Genomic DNA, 22863 nt, shown 5'->3' with positions numbered 1-22863 from the left:
ATACAGGTAAACCATCCAGGCGTACCAACCATACAGGTATACCAACCTAAATTAATTTTAAAATTGTAAAATTTTACAATTGTAAAGTTAATACAGGTATACTTATATAATTTTACAATTGTAAACCTGAATCAATTTTACAATTGTGAAATTAATTTTACAATTGTAAAATTTTACAAATGTAAAATTAATTTTACAATTGTAAAATTAATTTAGGTTGGTATACCTGTATGGCTGGTACGCCTGGAGGGTTTACCTGTATGGTTGGTACGCCTGGATGGTTTACCTGTATGGTTGGTACGCCTGGATGGTTTACCTGTATGGGTTACCTTTATAGCATAAATAGGATTAGGTCGCACTAGTTCTTAGTTTTAATCTTTCTCTTTGAAGATGATCACTTGGAGATCGAAACACGTGTCGAGGTGTTAAAAATAACGATTTGGTGTTGGGAAAAAACTCCAGTAATATTTAGAGCATTTGATGTTGACTTAATGAACATTATTTGAACTTTTCACCAGGTAAATCAACCGTTGAGCAGTAATTTGCTGAGATGAGGTTGAACGAGGTGAAATGAGCACCGAGGACGATTCACGCAGTGGAAGCTCCAAAGAAGCTGTTACCGACGAAAACATAAAAAAAGTCCACAAAATAATTTTGGATAACCGCAAAGTGGAGTTGATCGAGATATCCGATGTTCTCAAGATATAAAAGAACGTGTTGGACATATCGTGCACACATATTGGGTGTGCTGCACGAGCTGACAATCGACCAAAAACAGCAACAAATTGACGATTCTGAACAGTGTTTGAAGCTGTTCCATCATAAGAAACCCTGCTATCTTGAAAATGGAAAAGCCATCAACAGCGACTAATACATATTGTTATTGAATCGTTTGAAGGGCGGAAGAAAAAGAAAGTGCTATTCAATTAAAATAATGTACCGTGTCACAATTCAATAAAAACGTTGACAAAATTGCATGAATTAGGCTTCGAATTGATTCCGAATCCGCCGTATTCTAAAGATCTGGCCCCGAGCTCAACTGTTATTTTTAATACACAAGAATTTCAAACTCTCGAAGTTGGACTTTATGAAATGAAAGGGCGAGAAGCTACACTTGAGCGTGTTTGGAAATCGGATTGAGCCTGAAAAAAGGGCTGATGAGAAGTCGACATTTTCTGAAAGAAATGAAATTATTAAAATATTACCTATATTTCACGAATTGCTAAGTTACTCAAAATGCTTAATTTCCTCGTACTACTCAGAAAACTCACCTTCTTTTCTTCTGATATAAAACGCAAAGCCTCAGTTCATTACCGCTTATTTAATTGTCTTTCGTAAGATTAGTGGTCCATAAGAGGTTATTAAAATGGGCTTTAAGTTGCTCATCTGTTTGTTGCTTATGCTCATGAAAGTGTCCGAAAATAAAAATTTACGTGAGTATTGATAACTATTATTATATAACAGTTAATTTGTTCCGTATGAAATGATTTTTGATAGCTTTTTACTTTTGCATATGACCAACTAGTTATTGCACGCGCTTCGCCCGCGTATAATTTGGTTTGTCACATTAAGTTTTGTAACAGACTATTTTAAACGAATAGTTACAACATTTTCCTCTCAAACAAAAACTTCAGGTTACTAACTTCAAAACTGACGAAATTCAATACAATCTTTGAACCCCTATTTTACCTCCTTAGGGGTGAAAATTCCTGATTCCCTTTCTTGATGCTTATTTACACTATACAAAGAACCTACCTGTAAGAAAATTCGCAAAGCTAACACAACCATCAACGACGTCTGCCCTCACGTGTCTGCCCGCGTCCAGGTCGCGTTCTCGGCGATGGCGCTTCATTGCTTAGACCGCCCCTCTCCCGCCGCTCATCGTCATCCGTCGTCTTACAGTAGACGCGGCGCGTAATGGCTTACTGCGTTGAGTCAAGGGATAACTTTCAAACGATTCTTCCAAATCACTTGATGTGAAAGACAAAGTTAATCTATATCAAATACTTAAAAGGAAAATTTTAATAAGACTTTGACAGTTATTTCAAAATGTGTATTGCAAAAAAAGTGTCCAATTTAATTGTATTTATAATAAATATAATAATAATAATGTTTATTTGTAAATATACAACAGCACAAGATAGTGACATGTAAACAAAGCAATACAAACAAACATGGAGAAACCCACTAAAACCGAAGTTGTGCGTGGGAATTCTTTAGTTGCGCAATGCATAGCTGATGTGCAGAATTGATTTTACATTTAAACAAGGCGATGACAAAAATTTTATATTAAACTAAGACTAATGGACATCCATGTATAGAGTTACTTATTTTGAAATTGATTAATTCCTTCCTTTTCTCGGAAGATTCCCTCATCCTTGTTTTTTGTATCAAGATGGGGTAGTAGAAACCCAAAAACTTTCTTTCCCAAAAAATTAATCACTTATAAAAATATAACCCCTTCAATTCACTAAAGGACACAAATGAATGATTAATTTTTGAAAAAGAAAGGTATGTTATATATATATATATATATATATATATATATATATATATATATATATATATATATATATATATATATATATATATATATATATAAATGAAAATACATTTAGCAGTAAACGAGTATGAACGAACAATAACAACGTAGGTATTTTATTTTTGAGTACAAACGAGGATTATTCATTTATTCATTTATTTTATGAATGTATGTTTTGTACAGATCAGGTAAGTAATTAAAAATTTTTGCACTGTGGTATTTGTAAGAGTGTTGCCCAATTGACTTTTTTGTTGCGTTTAGTTGTACATTACCTTTTGTTTCAGTGTGAGTATTATAATCATGACCAATTTGCTGAAGAGATGTTTTATTTTTCAAGATATACAATATTATATTATGCATATATAACTGTCAAGTAACTTTGAATTTCTAAAAATATAATTAGAGGGGTGGTCATTCTTTCTATTGTACATAATTTTAATTTTTTTTTTGTAATACCTCAGCTTCTTTCAGGTGGATGTCTAATATGCCACCCCAACTGAGTATGGCATATTGGTGCCTAGATTGTACCAATGCGTAGTATATTATTTTGAGGTGATTGATATCGAGAACGGATATCAAGTACTTGGATTTATACAATAAACATCTCAATGATTTAGTTATTTCTTTAATATGTTCATTCCATCTGAGATGTGAATCAATTGTGACTCCCAGGTATTTAATATGGTCTGTTCTTAGGACTTCTATTTTTTTTCCCGTGGTTATTTATTATTAATTCATTATAGTTGGGTAGTTGATTTTCGTAAATTGCAAAGGGTAAAAATTTTGTTTTTTCAAAATTGATTGTGAGTGACTTATGATCAAACCAGTGTTTCAATACATTGATTTGGGTTTCAACTTTAATTTTCAATTTTTCCCAATTATCATCAGTATATATTATGGCCGTATCATCTGCAAAACTGTAAATGGAACCATCTATCTTCATGGTAAGTAGGCTGTTGATATATAATGAAAATAATATAGGTCCAACCACAGTACCCTGTGGTATACCATAAGTAATTTCTCTTTCAGAACTGAGAGTATTGTTTACTTTCACTATTTGCCTTCTGCTATTCAAATAACTTCTGAAAAGTAGTTGTATTTTGCCTCGTATTCCTGATTTATTTAATACCTCCAACAACTGATCGTGGTCAACAGTGTCAAAAGCTTTTGCTAAGTCTAAAAATACACATAATGCCGGCCGTCTCTGATCTATTTGTCCGTTTATTTCCCCTGTTAGTGCAGCAATTGCATCATTAGTTGAGAGACCTTTTCTAAAACCATATTGTTTGCAAGAAATGAGCCTATATTTATCAATGTATGAAGTTATCCTCCAATTCAGTGCTTTTTCGAATATCTTATTGAAACTTGTTACAGGAGATATTGGCCTGTAGTTACTGACTACCTCCGGTTTTCCTTTTTTAAATATATATATATATATATATATATATATATATATATATATATATATATATATATATATATATATATATATAAATCCTTTATTTAGTCAAAGACTAATAAATTATACATATAAGTGAATAACAATTTTAAAGAAATCGATACAATCTAAAAATTATAGTATTTTTTTTTGTAACTTGTACAATGTCATTAAGCTGTAATATACTTATATTAAAAAAAAATAATTACTAATTTACATCTCACCTCAAAATCTTATAAGTGAAATTAATAAATTAAACGTCGCGTCGTTCTATAGAACTGAAGTCAACAAAGTAAAATATTTACAATCTATATATATATATATATATATATATATATATATATATATATATATATATATATACATATATATAGATCCTTATTTAGTCATGAAACTAATGAAAACATTGTGAACAATATACAAATATACAATGATAAAATAGGTGACTCGCACACATGTGTATAAACTTACAAACAAATATAATATATAAAATGAACCACACAACATTTATATATAAAAAAAAATGTTACTACAATATAATTCCATCCGTTAATAGGTGCTTCTTGAGTTTGACTTTAAATATACTCAGACTTTCAGAATTTTTTACATAAACCGGAATATTGTTGTACATGGTTACACCTTTAACAAAAATAGAGTTTTGGCTATATGTTCTGCTAACCAGAAGAACGCGAAGATTACCTCTACATCTAGTATCGTGCTGATGAACATCCTGATTGAGAACTAAGATATTCTGCAAGTATTCAGGTGCTATACCTCTTTTAATTTTATGAATGAATATTGAGGAGTGATATAATAGATAAGTCTTAACCGGTAACCAATGAAGAGCATCGAGCATAGAATTTATTGACGTGTCACGTGCACAACAAAGAATAATTCGCATAGCTCGATTTTGCAATTTTTGCAAACGGCTTAGCACATTTTGATTTACCAGATAAAGCACTGTTGCACAGTAGTTGAAATGAGGAAGAATAAGTGTATTATAAATTATAAGTTTACTCCACTGAGTGAGATGCGGAGAACATCTCCTCAAATAATAAATTTTCATGACAATTGTTCTTATAACATTTTTTGCATGGTCATTAAAATACAGTTGACGATCAACCAAAACCCCTAAATATTCAAATGTCTCAACCATTTCTATCTGGACACCATCGATTGAAAGTTTTGGCTCTGTTTTCATTACTTCCCTATACATTTTATCTCTACTGATTAACATCCATTTTGTTTTGTTTGTATTTATTTTCAATAAGTTTCCACAGCAATAATTTTGAATGGCTTCTAAACTTTCGTTGATTGCATTGAAGCATGTTGAATGATTATTCCCAGTGTAATAAACAACAGCGTCGTCAGCAAAGAGGTGTATACAACATTCTTTCACCACCTCAACCATATCATTTATATAAACTAGAAACAATAAAGGACCCAGAACACTACCTTGAGGTACTCCTATATTATTATCGAGTGTGCCAGATGTAACATGGTTAAGTCTTAATTTTTGCTTCCGGTTATTCAAATAGTCTGCAATCCATTGTAATGCTGCATCTGCAATTCCAACTGACTCCAATTTCTTCAATAATCTGGTTCTGTCAATAGTTTCGAAAGCCCTTTGCAAATCCAGAAAAACAGTCACTGTTATTTAATTTTTTTCTAAAGTGTTCTTCCAATCGTGGAGCACACATTGCAGAGCAGTTTCACAACTGTGTTCATTACGAAACCCTGACTGAACACATGTAAGGGCCTTATTACCTTCCAAGTGATCCACAATTTGATTGTAGACCGCTTTTTCTAGTACTTTGCCTATAATTGGTATCATATTTATTGGTCTCAATTCACAAGCTTTATTCGTATTTGGGACTTTGGGAATTGGGATAATTGTTGCAATTTTCATTTCATCAGGCACTTTATGAGTTTCGAAAGAATAATTTATCATATTCAAAAGTGGTTTAGAGATGGTTGAGAAGCATTCTTTCAACAATTTTGTAGATATTTCATCTGTACTATTTTTATTTGTCATTGAAAATATTATTTCCTTGAGATTCACAATGGTAATCATCTTGAAATATCTCAATTTATGTGAAACAGGACTAATTATAAGAGGAATTTCGTCTTGAGGTATTTTAATTGAATCAGTGATATCGTTAATACTTTTGACATAGTATTCATTAAGACTATTTGACATTTTGATATTATCATTTTCAATAATAACATCATCGAATTCAATACTTGCATATGTGCTAGAAACACTATTCTTCGGTATATATTTCTTCAAAGTCTGCCACATTTTAGTAGGATTACCGATATTACTATTTATTTTATTTTCTAAATATTTCTTTTTTTCTTGTCTTATAACCTTCACAGCAGTGTTTCGTTTTTGTCGGTAGGTTTCCCAGTTCTCTGCTATACGATTATTGACATATATCCGATAGCTTTCATCTCTCTCTGCAGTCGCATTTTTGACTATAATATTCCACCATTCTTGATAGTGAGGTAATATTTTTATCTGCCTCACAGGGGCAACTGTATCAACAGCTTCTAAAATTGTGGTAACCAAATACTTATATTTACGATTAATATCATAGGTTCTATAATCCCATTCTATACTCTCTAGTCTTTCATTGATTGCATGATAATCCAAAGTCCTACCTCTACTCTCGAATAATTTTACTTCATTTTTTGAAACAACTTCATCGAGATTTACTATTATATTTCTGTGGTTACCAATTCTAGGTAAATCCAGTACTTGTACATTGGTGTCACAATTTGACAACACTAAGTCAATTAAAATACCCCCACTACTTGTTATGTTCGTATGCTCTTTAACTTTATTTTCAAAACCAATATCCTCTATCACAGCCATCAATCTCTGAGTGTACGTATTCGTACCATACCAATTAATATTGAAATCTCCAACAATAATAATCTTCATATTCTTGTCTGTTAAATTATCATCACACCATTTTTCGAAAAAGTCTAAAAATAATACACCACTGCTGTTTGGGGATCTATAAACTGAGACAACTAAGAAAGTAGTTTTATGATACACAAATTCTACAGATATTAACCAGTAGGACTTTTCAAAACACGTTTTAGAAATAGTCAAGATTTGTAATTCATTTTTTATATAAATGAGGGCACCACCAGTGTGTCTACTACTACTGTCCACTCTATGAACTACATAACCACTTAAATCAATTTCACTATTGTATATATCAGTTATTAAATGTGTTTCCGATAAACAGACTAATAAAGGTTTTTTATCATCAACAAAATGCTTTATTTTATATGGGTGTGACTATCGATTTTTTGAACGTGTTTGGACATTGACTGGTTTGAAATATATTATTCATTAACAGTGTTAGTAAGGGTGTGATTTCAGTTGCTAATTCCTTGAGTTCTTCTGCTCTGATACCATCATGTCCTGGCGATTTTCTATTTTTCAGAGAGTATATTATTTCTCTGATCTCGTTATCAGTAACTGATGTAAGGAAGAGTTAATTTGTATTAGGGGTTTGTTCTGGAATATTCGTAGTGGGTTTACTTATTTTACCTGCAAGCTGTCTTCCTACATTCACGAAAAACTTATTGAATATATCTGCTTTGATGTTATTATCTTGAGTTATTGTGCCGTCCTTACATTGTATTTCTTTAATTTCGGTGTTTTTTTCAGATTCATTGCTGTTGTAAACTAGTTCCCAGAGTTTTTTGAGCTATTTTGGCTATTTTTTATTTCATTCTGGTAGAACTTTTGTTTTGCCAATTTCATTAGTGTATTTGTGTGGGCTCTATATTCCATGTATTTCTTCCATTATGGCTCAGTATTTTGCATATAGTGGCTACCATATAAGAGGAAAATATATGCTATCCCGGACTTTTATTCAAAACCATTCAAGATAAACAATCTTATGTATGGTACATTGTCTGCATGTAACTCAAACGTTATAGCATAATATAAAGAGTCTTTATATTATGGTTATAGGCAGCGCACGCCAAGATAACTATCAGGGAGCAAGAATTTTTCGACTTACTTAATACTTATCTTCATGTTATTACCAAAATTACACAAAACCTCTGTATATTGTTGCATATATGTGATTCTGATGTATAAGCTGTATTTATTTACAGTTCCATCTAAATCCGTTCAGTCGTTTAGGCGTGAAAGAGCCACACACATACATACTTCCATTCTTATAAACTTTCACATTTATATTGGTATATAGATATAGATTTTGAGAGTGGTACATATTCTCGAACTACAATAGAAAACTAGCCTAGTTTTCTATTGTAGTTTGAAAAATATGTAACTCTTTGGTCTCTTTCTTATATTTTTTGTAATAAAATTTTTCAATGGTGCACAAATTTCATTCAGGGGTGTACCTACATGTCGCCAACGTTTTCTTCAGAATGAATACAAGTGTACATAAAATTGGAAAAAAAAGTGATACAAAATTCATATACCTTATTATTCTCTTCGAGTGAAAAACTCATTAAGTTAAGAGTTTTTGTTCAAAAAGACATACGTAGTAATATGTCAAAATGAAACAAAATCACTCGAACTATTTTTACAATATTCATACTAGGTGATATAAGTTATGCTATACTTTTCAGCCGCAGATTTTCCACGTTGTCACAGATCAGACCAGTTTCTTAACAAATGTATGCTGCAGGCTATGGAAACTGTACGACCCTTCATTGCGAAGGGTATACCAGAGATCAATTTACCACCGTTTGAACCTTTATTTGTCAAAGGATTCGAAGTGGATCGAGATACCGAAGCCCTCAGGATCAAAGCTAACCTAACAAATGTGTTCGTTCATGGTCTGACCAATTATGACTGCCGTACATTTGAGTAAGTTTATACTACTTTCGATTGGAACGTTGAGATGATTCTGGATTAGAAAAACTATTTGGATCTGGGATTCATTTTATGATTATATCTCAATCTATTCTATCAATCTATTCTATTCAATCTATTCTAATCAATTTTTCGTTGGTTAATTACCTAGAAGGGATCTTGAAATTTTCGGCTGAGTGTGGTTTCTTTTTGATATTGTGTGCTTCAGAGTATCTTGTAGAAGTATTGAAAACTATAGCTACAAATGCAGGGTTTATCCCAGGCAGATAATCAGTATCTACATCTCCTGTCAACTTTCCAAGGAAAATCACCGTTTAAACACCCTCCATTGTCAAGAGGTTAGTAGAATATTTTCGTGCAACTCAACTCGTGATAAATCTTAACTTCTGATTTTTCTTTCCACACTATTCATGTAAATATTGTCGCGACAAAGAATATTTTTTTCAGGATGTTAAGCTATCCCCATAGAAAAACGCATCTGCAGCTAGATTTAAATAAATTGGAAACTATCGCTTGTTTCTACGATTTCTTTTTGTGAATATATCGTAGCAGAGGGCTGAGATCACTGTCGAATTTCTGGGGCGTCAGTATTTCCAGAATATTGTTAAAGCAGTCTGCACCCCCTCCAACGTTTTAAGGATAACCAGAAAAGCAGCTAAGTTTAGGCCAAGTTCTTTCAAACAAAAAATAAAGAAACTTGCTAGTGTTTATATTTTCCTATATCTCACAGAACGCGATAAATGGTGTGAGCTTTTACGTGACATCACATATTAACGTTTGTTATTTTTTTTGTTGTCTTTCTCTAAGGTGAATTCAATGCTTAAATTACCTCTAAATATCAGACAGTTTCATGTTATTTGCTTGAAATCCGAATAATTTGTCTTGGTAATATAATTGGGATTCAGATTTTTTTACCACTCTTGGATTCCTGCACCAACAGAGCAGTTTTCCGGTTTCTATCTGGCCAAGAAAAATTGATGGCGATCCACTTTTTTCCCTCTCCATCATTTTGAATTGAATGCACCCACGATTTAGTGCACACCGCTGACCTAGTCGGATTTGTTAGTGGTGTTTTTGTTTGGCAACCCTATTATAATGTTTCTATATATTGAACAAAAAACCAACGTAGCAAAAACTATTTCCAGAAAAATTACTCAACAAAATCATTTTCACCATAAATAGTAGGACAGAAAGTATAAACTTTACAAATTATTCAAGTCACTTCAAAATATTTTCACTTAATGGCTTAGAAAACCATTATAACGGCAATACGTATTTCGCCATACAATAGTTCGAATGATCTTCATCAAGTATCAGCCAGTTCCATCAAATGACATAAATTATATTGGTGGTAGTCAGGTGTATGAAATAATCAAATATGATACACATCCTAATAATAGAAAATTATCCTTCAGAATTATTAAAGTTTCTCAGATAGAAAATAATATTGAAATTTCCAGAAGAGATATTAAAGTTATCGAAAACATTCGAGAACAATTTAAATTTTCCATACCAGATTTTGAAAAATCTAAAGTTGTCTATGATATAACTTGTAATAATTGTAATTTGAATTATATTGAAACAAGTTTTGAAAATTATCAAGTATAATGACTTCACGTTAAAGTGGTATATGAATTAACAAAAATTCATGGGCACTAACACAACATTCATTCGGAGTAGGACACAAATTCAAATTCAACGAAACGTTTTGAATTCATAAAGGGTTATGTTCGATTTTTTTTTCAATTTTAAATGATCAAAATCAACAAAAACCCGTGAGTAAGAAAAAAATTCAATGGATGTACTGTTCTTCTTATTGCAAGTTCATAGATAACATCAACGTACTCAGTTGAAAAATAGTTTTGGTGACTTCACAGCTTCATTTTTCTCTCATTCTTGAATTCATATATCCATGATTTTCAAACACATTTCCACCAGAGTGTCAACAGTATACAAAGGATTTTGGTATAGAGGACTTCATATACGAGTACATCAAGAATAGTACTAGTAATCATTTTTTCGTCAACAGAAAAGTCACAGTTTCACTTGAGAGAAAATTGAAGTAGCCATTTCAATTCACACACTAAGTATAATTTTATAATAATAACACTGATTAAGACGTGATGAAGTACTATTAGATCGGATCGAATCATGACGTCATCCTCTTTTACAGCAAAAATTAAAAATATCTGTTGTACAGCAAGCGCCAAACGTCACGGCGAACCCGCCCCCATGCGCACAAACTCATTTTCAGTGTAATTCGCACTACAGCTCTTGCAAGACATACAAATGCTCTGTACAGAGACGTATCGTTACTTGTCCTTCAATGCTGTTGACGTTTGGCACTGTCAGAATAATTTATGTTGTTTCTGAAAAAATTTCATTCAACGAACATTTCAACGAACTGCTCTACTACTTATAATATTGAATAAAATACTAAAAAGGAATTACAGAGAAGTCATGTTCCATTTGTTACCATAATTGAAACTAATTATAGATACAACCCTGGCCGGCAAGGGGCTTACGATAAGCCCCTTGCCCCAATAAGCCCCAATAGTAATTTAGTTGGAATAGTCTACACTTGCGCGATCGCTCGCCATCACGTTTGGCGCTTGCTATATACCTGATTTGGTCAGGTATATAAACTATGCAGGTATGTGATACAGTGAAAAGTGCTTCTCATAGAAAGTATTGAAAATTCCAATCAAAATTCATTCATTCCCATATTTTTTTTACTCACCTATATTCATATATATATATATATATATATATATATATATATATATTCATATATTTATATATTCATATATGTCAAAAGGTATTTTGACATTTGTTATATCAAATAATTTAACAATAATAAATATTCAAAATGAATCTTGATTTTTTCAATTTTTAAACGACTCAAGTTTGTATTCGAAAAACACTTCATTGTGAGATTTACCAGTTAGTAAAGAGACGCCCGAAGTAGTCATTGTATGGTGAAACACGTGTTGCGTTTCTGTAAATCTGTTTAGTGAAAATCAAACAATGAAGTGTTTTTTGAATATATTTTCGATTTTCAAGTATCGACCAATTCCATCATTATTATTCCATCAATTATGAAGTCCTATATGGAACAGGTACCTGAAAATTATTCATTACTCTGCAGCTTGAGGAAATAGACTGTAACATCAATGTGTGGAAGGAATGTCGAAATGCTCAATTCGTAGGAAAACATGATTATTGTTGTCCTATCCAACAGTAGTCATCGCGTTACAGTACCTGGAATTCTCAACAGAATAGTTTCCAATCAGTGTTTCCACTGATTGGAATAGTTCCATAATTTTAATAATAATTGAAAGCACGATAATATTTATCTACTCCTTTGGTTGAAATTATACAAGGTATCATCAATATATCTGTATTGGATAAATAAACACGAAACTCCTCAATAACCATAAGATCAATGAAAGATTACTGTCCTAATCGTATGTAAGGAAAAAATCTTCATAGGCCATTGTGATAGACAAAGCTTTGCGGAAGCGACTTCTTAAAGACCCTGGACTCAATGGGTCTCAGTGAGTAGCGACAGATTTGATAGGTAAAAGGTATGGTAGAGGACATTTTGGTTTCAACTGTAACTCTTAATATTCAATTGTGATGAGCCATCTTATTCATGCATTCTGAATGATAAATCTCATGTAAGTAGCGCTAGTTGAAATATTCTGACGTAATAAGATTTATCTCTGGAATTATTTTTTATCGATACTTAATTTTCATGAGTAATTCTCTTCAAATCAGGCTCCATATAACGCAATTTTTCTAACATTTGAGCTATTACCCTAAATATGTCTCAAATACAAGAATGGTGGAAAACTGAATGAGTATTTCCATATTCTTTCCAGAGCAGGCAATGCCATTGTGAAAAACAATGAAAAGGTATAATGTGTCAGGAACTGAGAATAGTAAGTTACATTTTGGAAGTCGTTTCATGATTCGACTTTGCTCGATAGCTCCAAAGAAAAACGAGTTGTATAATAACATTATGGAAAATATTGAAAGTTTGAAAAAATCTTTTCAAAATCTGGTTTTTCGTTAACCAGTTGTCGCACCCCTACGAACGACAACCCTCAGAAGTCGAAACTTGTGCGAGCTAAGGATAAACGAGGTCTTACCTTTTAACGTGTGATTTCTGACACGAGTTGGACGATAGCAAATGAAAATCGATCGTTCAGCCTGGGGCTTGAACCACCGACCAACACGGCGGTCAATTCGAGTGAGTGAACATAGCAATCACGTCGAACCGACCAGCTACCGATCGTCAACGTCTTTTTTGAGAAAACACGGATTTTGGAGGTTACTTGTGGAAATTCATATCCGCTATGCTCCTTCCGAAATGGGAAGGAGCATTAAATAATCATATTTCTCGAATTGAAATTATGCAAAGGCGTTTTCTTAAATTAATATTCTCTAAAAATGGTAGGTATCCCTCTGATAGATTATACATCGAAACTCGTCTGTTAGACATACGACAATTGTATTTTTCATGCTCCAGCACTAAATATCATACAAATAGACATACGGCATCGCTTCCTTCACATCAGTACTACACCCGCCAAAGAGATCAGTATACTACACCCCTGATGGTCAGGGTCATTACACAAAGATCATTTACTTACTTTGCGCCTAAACTCTACAACCGAATTCCTGAAAATATGAAATTTATCTCAGATATCAATCGCTTCAAAAAAGCGTTGAAAGAGCATATTCTTCAAATTCAGAGACTTGAACTTCTACGTCTATTTGAGTAGATGGGAAAAAATCATTCGTACCTCTGCTATATTGTCCACTTACAATTCTGTATATAATATATATATATATATATATATATATATATATATATATATATATATATATATATATATACCATTTTCAACAACATCCATATCGATTTCAACATGTTTTTATATATTATTACTAGTACGCGTATTTTACAATTGTGATTTTATACTTAATTGTCGAATTAGTTTTATGTTTGTATGATACTATATTCAAATAATATTATATATTAAAACTGACAACTTTTTATATTTTTACTTATATTTGTAATTTTATATTATCTTATGTGTTTTTAATTTCATATATTGAGTAGTTTATTTTCATATGCAAATCCCCTTTATATAATTCATTCTAATACTTGAATATTTATCATATATTCAGTTTTTCCTTTGGATCTCCTTTTCACCACATTCAAGCAACATCTGATGCTTTTGTGGTTTCTACGATGTTAATTCAACTGTATGTATAACTTTAGTTATTTTTTTTGTGATTTGAATCTTAATAAACATTATTATTATTATTTTATTTCTACTAACTTCTTTGCACGGTCTACATATCTTTGTAAGGAGTTTAATTCGAAACTAATTGCTTCTTTCCTTCCTTTGGAAGATTTTCACATTGTTTTTTGTATAAATATGGAGAAGTAGAAAGACAAAACATTTCTTTCTCGAAAATTTATCTCTTCTACAAATATATATTTTCCAATTCAAACACCCTGTACTATCACGAAAGAAAGCTTTCAGTATATAGATTGATAAAAGTTTTTTTCAGAATAATTTCTTTCGCTCACATAACAAATATTTAAATGACATTTAGAAATACCCTGTATATATTGAATATTTTTCAAAATTTTTAAAATTATTGGCAAAACGTTACATGACTGAATTCTTATTTCAGCGAAGCTGAGACTTAAAAGGGACCATTCAAACATCAATATTCAAACATTGCAGAAAAGACATTCAAACTGTCGATAGTAAAAATTAAACTTATCGACATACACATTTTTTTTTCAGGTTCAGAGTACCAAGTTTACAATTCGCTACTAGGTGCTCTTTCAAAGAAGTGAAGCTTGTATCAGACTACACAATTTCAGGGAGTGTTCTCGGAGCTCAAATAGAGGGAACAGGCAATTTGACAGCAATATTTTGTAAGCAGTTATCTGTTATTTCACTTATTTTTATTTTGAATCAATAACACCTTCGAAATTCTTTCCGTGTTCTCGTGATGGAGATGGAGGTTCCTAAAACTAGATACAGGGCCTGAAGGGAGGCAACTCAGACCATTATTCATTTTTTTTTCAGTGTACCCTTATCCCACCTATACGGTCATAACCTATATTCAGTGTCTGCTGCTCTGATATTCTATCAAAATCAAAAAAAGTCTTCATTGCCTATTTCTCTATGATACATCTAAGCTCCAATGTACAGAGTATATATACAATATTTAAATCTCTCCCACAAACGGGAGTGGTTGGGGGCAGGAAAAGGTTTGGTAAAGAAAAGTGGAGGATCAGCAGGATGATACTTCAATATCGAGCCCCAGGATGTCCACAGGGTGAAACGCCACCTCATAAACCCACGACAGGCTAATGGGAGGCGCCCCCGCTGGTGGTAACGGGTGGCTCTCTGTCCAACAGAGACTCATTTCAGCATTCAGTCTAAGACTTCCCGCTTCCTGCCGAGGCTTACGCGAGATTTATCGATATATTGCGATATAACTAAGTGGAGTTAGTGGGTGTTACAGGATTATCACTAGCGATATTCTATCGGTATTGATGAGACACCACGGTTCTATAGGGATAAAGAGTAAAGGAGTGATGAATGTATTGGTCTACACCCTCATAAAAAAAAACAACTGCTACCGATGTAGTTCTTTCTGATTGGTACTTTCTTGGTCATGGAGTTTTCGTCTTCGGGAGAAAGGAACATCTTCCAAAAAGAGTAGAAGGAACTTAAGAAATATCGACTTTTATTTTACAAACTCCTCCACTCAGGCCAATTGTGTTAATATAGCATTCTGTATTACTCGCTAATAATCTTGACCATACAAATGTAAATGCTCTCATTCTTGCTCACTGTGTCTATCCAGAGCGTTTGGATGATTGATTTCAACATTCCACTTGTCAATAGCTGGGTTTCTTGATTTATGTCAGTTATCTGGCACTATTTTTTGAAAGATAGTAGGAATAGGTCTAACATGAAATAAAAGGGTTTGATATTCTGGGTGACAATTTTAAAACTTACAATAGCTATATTTCATCAGTTCGGACTTCCATTGTTTAATATGATATAAATTGATATGAAATCCTAGGAAGAATCTGTGAAGAATTAAAAAAGAGATCAGCTGAAAAATAACAATCATATTAAGCAAAAAAAAAACACTAAAATTACAATGAAATAAAATACAAGCAACAACCAAAAAATTAAAAGAATTGAACTTTCAACACGAGATGAGAATTAAAAAATTATTAACAAGAAATGAAAATTAAAAATTAAAAGATTCCAAACCAAGTTACTTCACTTCACGTGGAAAGCCTCCACACCAACGTCCCTGTCGAAGAAATACTTCAAATAACTCATAGGAAGCTATTCGAAAATGAAGACCTGAAAGATAGAGCAAACTTACAGATACAAGTAATCATGAAATTACTAGGATGCTGTGTACGAAACTGCTACTTCCAACTGAAAGACGAATTCTTTACGCAAGATCAGGGAGTACCAATGGGATCGACACTTTCACCGGTTTAAGCCAATATATATATATATATATATATATATATATATATATATATATATATATATATATATATATATATATATATATATATATATATATATGGAGTGGTTTGAAACTCTGGCTATTGAAGATGCCCACAAGAAGCCCCGAGTCTGGTTGAGATACGTGGACGACATCTTCATATTATGGAACCATGGGAATGCAGAACTAAACACCTCTCTGAAGCACATTAACAACGTAAGTCCTTCCATCAATTTCACAAAGGAGAAGGAAGTCCACAACAAATTATCATTCTTAGACGTATGGCTGAAGAGGACCGACACTAAATGGGAAACATTTGCATATAGAAAACCCACTTACACAGAACAGTATCTGTACCAATAATCCAACCACCATCAATCGACAGAGAGAGGAATCATCAAGCCTCTACTAGACCGTGCTTTCGGGCTCTGTAATACAAAAGAAGATCTCGAAAAGGAACAAGGCATCATAAGAAATAATGCCTATAGTTACGGAATAGTTAGTCCAAAGTGATGGTGGAACAGGCTTTAGCTAGAAGACAGCAAGAGCTCCACAAGGAAGAGAAGCCGTCACAACCAGTACTTGTACTTCCCAACATCAGAGAATTGTCGGAAATGATGAGGAGGATTGGATACAAGTGTAAAATCAGAAATCAGAACCTGTTTCAGATCTGGGAACACTATCCGTAGCAGCCTCACGAAAACCAGGCCACCAAACGCGGACTGCGATTCCAAGAATTGCATTTACCGGATACCCTGCGAGTGCGGAGAATCATACATCGGTGAAACTAACAGACCTTCGAAACCCCGCATTGGCAAGCTCAAGGAATACACAAAATGAGGAGAAACCAGCAAATCATGAAGTTGCAAATCATGTTTGGACTCATGAACATAATATCAAGTGGGCTCAAACTGAAATCATCCACAAGGAGGAACACTGGTTTAGGAGAAAATTCAAAGAAGCCGCATATGTGTTGTCCAACAACGCATTCAGCCAAGCTAACGTAGAGATACGCAACATATGGAAACCTCTTATCAAGCGGAACATGACCAACTCCCGCCAGTCAGCTTTCGCTAAAACCGATGAAGCGGAGGGTGGGAAGAGGGGATGGGTGGACGCACTCGAATGACCTATAAATAGTCAGATCTCGAAGAAATAAGTCCAGTTATCACCCGAAGACGATTGTGGATACTAACAATCGAAACGTGGTGAAGTAACTTGGTTTGGAATCTTTTAGTTTTTTTTTGATTTTCATTTCTTGTTGATAATTTTTTAATTTCCATCTCGTGTTAATAGTTCAATTTCTTTGATTTTTTGGTTGTTGCTTTGCTTTTTATTTCATTGTAATTTCAGTTTTTTTTTGCTTAATATAATTGTTATTTTTCAGATAATATCTTATTTAATTCTTTACAGATTTTTTTCGGGGATTTAAAATCAATTTGTGTCATATTAGACAATGGAAGTCCGAATTAATGAAATGCGCCACGAAATATTGTCAACTACCTTCAAATTACAATGGCTATATCTGAGCAACCAAATAAAATATAAGAAATCGATAAAAAAAACAACTTTCATAATAGAAAGGAGAAAACAAAATAGGGGTAAGTGAAAATACCCCCAGCCACCCCAACTTTATATTCTCAAATGGCAACTCCCTACTTGTAAAACCTTATCTAAAAGCTCTTCAGAAATGTCCTATGAAGCTACATTCGATGTAGTAGGTTTTGGTTCAATAAATAAAACACTATTTATTCGAATCAAAATCTTATTTTCTAATAATAATTTGAAAAATGTTTGAAAACATTGTTATTACTATCGTAGCATCAATATTAAGACTTTTGAACATTTTACGCCTGTACTATTTTCATTTATTCGTAAGTGGTAAGTAAAAGTAACAGAAAAGGCGTGTTCCAAATATTTGTTTTTGAGAGGTATTTTTGTATTGCATTTTTTACTTCAAGGCGGAAAACGATACTCTTATTATTGATACATTTAATTTTTATTTCGATACGTTGTACATGAGAAACATAATTTTTATCTGCAACAATAGAGTACAACACAGCTGAACGTGTGGGAATGATTTTTATTTATGGTAGTACGTTAAAAACAACTAAAGTGTTCAATCAGAGGCACCCGGAGAGAAATAGTCACGTGTACATTCGCCAACTAGTAGCATCATTTCAAGACACTGGTACTATTACCTATAAAAAAAGGTACTAACCAAGATTACTGGACGAAGCAACGCACGTACTTGCAATTAATCATATGTAAGGAAATATGTAAGGAAAAAACTTATATTATTTACATAAATTTCATTCATATAAAATGCAGATCCTTCAAGAACTTGGTAACGATAACTCCGACAGAAGAATTGAATTTTGTGGAATTATGACAGCTAGAATTATCGCAGAACCTCGGCTCATCAAAAATACTTGCTTTGGTGACAAGTGCACTTTTGATTCAAATGAAAACACAAATAAACAAAATTATCGTTACTGAAGTGACGAGAACCCACGATTCTTTAGAAACGAAACCTCGAAAAAGTCAATGTTTGGGGCTGGTATATTGGGAGATGCATAATTTATAGGAAAAAATTCAAATGGCAAAACATCAGATAGTTCATGATTTAGAGAATCAGAGAAACATACATGGAAATTTATCTTTAGAAGAAAATTCATTACATTTTCAACAGGATGAGACACCTCCTCATTATGTAGTGACAGTTAGATGATGGTTAGATAATGATTATGCTAATCAATGGATTGGAAGGAGAGGTCCTATTGAATGACCTAGATCCTAGATCCCCGGACCTATTTCCTCTTTATATCTTCCTCTGGGGTTATCTGAAATCTGTTGTTTTTAAGACGCAATCTGACTCAAGAAAGCAACTGAAGGAAAGGATAATCCAAGAATGCCAAGCTATTTCTAGAAAAACATTTGCTGATGTACGTCGAAAGTTTAAAAATATACTCTCTTATTGCCTTGAAAACAATGAAAATCATTTGCAACATTTCTCAAATTAATAATAGAAAATAAAATTTCAATTAGAATACATAGTGTTTGTAGCTTTGTAGGGTACCATTGAAGAGCATTTCTTAAGAGCTTTTAGATGAAGTAACACCAGTAGGGGATTTCCATTTGAGAATATAAATTTGGGGTGGCTGGGGGCAAGGGGTAAGTGGAAACAAGTTAGCTATTACATCATTTTGCTTCCTCTTCCCTATCATGGAAGTTGTTTTCAGCGGTTTCTTATATTTTATTTGGTTGTTCAGATATAGCCCTTGTAAGTTTTCAAATTGTCAACCTATATATAAATACTTTGAATACATGCAGTATTTGATACTATATCTGGCAGATGAATTTTACATTATAGGTATATCATGAAATTAATATTTTTGTCGAAATCAAATAAAACAAATTATTTTCAAAATAGAGTGAGAAAAAAAAAAAAGAAATATTTAGAAAGGTCACAGAAAGTTTCGAATACTTCATATATCGACATTATGAATACTTTACATTTTCACGAATGAACTATATAACTGATGACAAAATATATCCTCACTTCAGATGTGAAAGTTTGTTGTTGTTTGGTTGTAAAAATTAAGATTTATCGAATGATTCATTTCAATTTGTTAGTTCTTTATTTTCAGGTGACGGTGAAGCTAATGTTACTGAAATAGTAAAGATTGTGAGAAAGAAACGTGTGGAATATCTGAGAGTGCACGAAACAAAAATTTCAATAGGAGTACCGAAAATCTCGGTACGTTTGGATGGTCTTTTCGATGGAAATAAAGAACTAGGTATGTTCAGAATTAGTGTTTTAACTACTGTATACATAGATATGTAGATCACGCAAAGACGTAACTTTCAGACACAAACTGGAAGAAAAAGCCCTTTCGAAACAGCAACTTTCATATAAACATTGAATTACACGAAAGAAAAACAAATACTTTCATAATATAGACAAGTGTCTTACGGAACATCGGTGTCTACCAGTGGGGATGACAGTGTTCCATTACCTTTTAAAATTGTCATAAGTGGTACCAAAAATGCATGAGACCATTAGGTATAATTGAACAAGATGTGTTCCTTGGTACTAAAATTTCCAATATGTAATCTGAAAATTAGGTATTTTTATGTTGAAGAATGGACTGGAAAATTTAATATAATTGAAATCAAACTACTATTGAATGAATTGAAAGGGGTATATTTTCAGAGGAGATTAGTTTTTGGGAATGAAAGGTTTTGGCTTTATATTTCTTCATCTTCGAAGAAAAGAAGAAATCAACTAATTTCAAATAAACTCTTCAACATCAAATCAGTAATCGACAAAGTAGATTTGAATCAGATAAAAAACGTATCGAATGAGTTAAACCATCAAATCGATTTGATATTATGAAAGAAAGAAACAGACTTGGATAAACCTGTATATTTTCCTGGAACTTAAAAAACAATTTAGATCACAGATTCACTTGATAATTCAATAGTTTTTCATTCGATTTTGAAAATTTCTTTTTCATTTTGCTTTTTTGAATACTAGGTGTTGAATATGTAACAGTTTTTGACTCTATTTACTTTTTCCCCGTTATATAATATATTACTGAAAATATCTTTCTGTAATTTCAGGTGACAGGACTAACAAATTTCTGAATGACAACATCGATGAAATTTTCAGACAGGTGACACCGTTTTTTGAGTGTCTGCTGACAAATGTGGTGGATAATTTGTTGTTGAAAGCTTTCTCTCAGGTCCCATATGATGAATTATTTCCAAAGTAAACTATGATTGTGAGAAATGTTTTTCGAATTGCTTGATCAATATCAAAACTTTTCAGCTTGGAAGTTGCAATAGATTGAAGTCATCAATTCTTGTCTTCCTTTCTTATTCAGAAGTTCTCCACATTTTCTGAACGATGATGGAGGAGTAGAAAAGAAGGAAAATTATTTCCTTTTCGATATTCGATATGAATGTAATTATGATAAATTTTGATACGAATTGAATTTTATATATATATATATATATATATATATATATATATATATATATATATATATATATATATATATATATATATATTGGACATTGTTTGGCCTTGGGGCTTAATGCGCATGTTCAAAATTAATTCGTACATCTGTAAGTATAAAAGGGATTCGTGGATTAATATATTTTCACCTCGGCACTTGCTATTCAAAATGCTGGCTTCGACAACGGTTTTTTAAATTTTTAGTGACTAAGCGCGTGCTGTTGTACAGCCGTGGTAGATTGAAATTACGGAGCGATCCAACCCTCAGTTGTTAATTATGCGGTGGCCTGCCTGGCAAATCCAATGAGTTCAAAAACCCTGTTGGACAACTCAGAGCTTCGGTAGCATCGCAAACTGTATTTACGCCTGATGGATAGATGAACAATAATAGTGGCTGAAAACTGTGTGGAGAGTGAGAGAAGGTTAATAGATATGAGACCGGCTTCGTTCTCATCCCTACTTCGTGCTATTTACTGAGTGAGGAGTGACACCAGAAGACGCCTGGCGGCAGTAACAATGATCAACTACTAAAATGGCCATTGAAAAATAGGGGTTGGTGATAGAAGTCTTAAAATTGAGGGACATATGCATTTTTCAAATGCCACAACATATTGTACAAAAAATTTAAAAAAATGTTTTGGGGGAGCACCTTGTATCACTTAGGGGTAGGAAAAACAGATTTGAACCTATTCTCAGACCTACCAAATAACCATATGAAATTTCATAAGTATGGCATAAGTATGGCAACTAACACTGTGATACGAGAATTTTATATATTAGATTATCTTATGTTTGTAATACTCTACTTTGGAAATTTGTTCAATCCAATAATGTTCTTTCATTTACTTTTGATAATTGGCGTAATTTGTGCTTTTCGATGACAGTCCAAACTTATTGTAATGAACATCATAATGAACATCAAATCAAATCAAATTCTAAATTTTTCAATTTGACATTTGTGTGAAATAATTGTAATAGGAATAGTGAGTAGATCCCAAAACTGAATATTACAAAATGAAAAGTACAAGGTATTATACTCGTACGAATGCACGGACGCATATGCACACACCAATGTTAAATAATCAGTTATAAAACAATTTGAGAGTTGAATAATTTCAAGTTTTGTTTGGAATTTCCTCAATGTTTTGCTTTCCTTTATTTCCGATGGTGAAACATCAAACAAACGAAACTCTCAACCTTGGGAACTTTGCAAATTATCTGAAATATTTTTTTTGTTTGGTATCAATTGTATGAGAAGAGCTCGTAAAAGTAATATCGAAATCAATTTTTTTAAACATACATATGAATTTCCATCATGTACAGACGAAGTAATGTCAGTATCTCAAATTTTCCGAAGAAAGGTCCACAAGACTCTGAGTAGCTTATACCAGTAATGTTTTTGATGATGCTTT

The 22863-nt window shown here is 32.6% G+C and overlaps 1 protein-coding gene across 1 annotated transcript; it reads left to right on the top strand.

Annotated features, from left to right (window-relative positions):
* The first annotated feature begins 1335 nt into the window (after positions 1-1335).
* LOC111504369 (protein takeout) lies at positions 1336-21283 on the top strand. The gene is made up of 5 exons (XM_074172698.1): positions 1336-1433; positions 8607-8847; positions 14685-14818; positions 20079-20228; positions 21055-21283. The coding sequence occupies exons 1-5, from the start codon at positions 1367-1369 to the stop codon at positions 21204-21206; spliced, it is 744 nt and encodes a 247-aa protein (XP_074028799.1). The 5' UTR covers positions 1336-1366; the 3' UTR covers positions 21207-21283.
* Positions 21284-22863: the final 1580 nt, after the last annotated feature.

The sequence above is a fragment of the Leptinotarsa decemlineata genome, unplaced genomic scaffold (genome assembly GCF_025532065.1).
Source record: "Leptinotarsa decemlineata unplaced genomic scaffold, Ldec_3_MD MMD2_tig00000133_RagTag_RagTag, whole genome shotgun sequence".
Classification (NCBI taxonomy): domain Eukaryota; kingdom Metazoa; phylum Arthropoda; class Insecta; order Coleoptera; family Chrysomelidae; genus Leptinotarsa; species Leptinotarsa decemlineata.
This window is presented reverse-complemented; position numbering and strand designations above follow the sequence as displayed.

Bases quoted from the DNA above. Each gene is read 5' to 3' on its own strand.
- LOC111504369 (XM_074172698.1), top strand. From the start codon at position 1,367: ATGGGCTTTAAGTTGCTCATCTGTTTGTTGCTTATGCTCATGAAAGTG. The intron at 1,434-8,606 runs GTGAGTATTGAT...TATACTTTTCAG, and splicing joins GTCCGAAAATAAAAATTTAC to CCGCAGATTTTCCACGTTGT. The intron at 20,229-21,054 runs GTATGTTCAGAA...CTGTAATTTCAG, and splicing joins CGATGGAAATAAAGAACTAG to GTGACAGGACTAACAAATTT.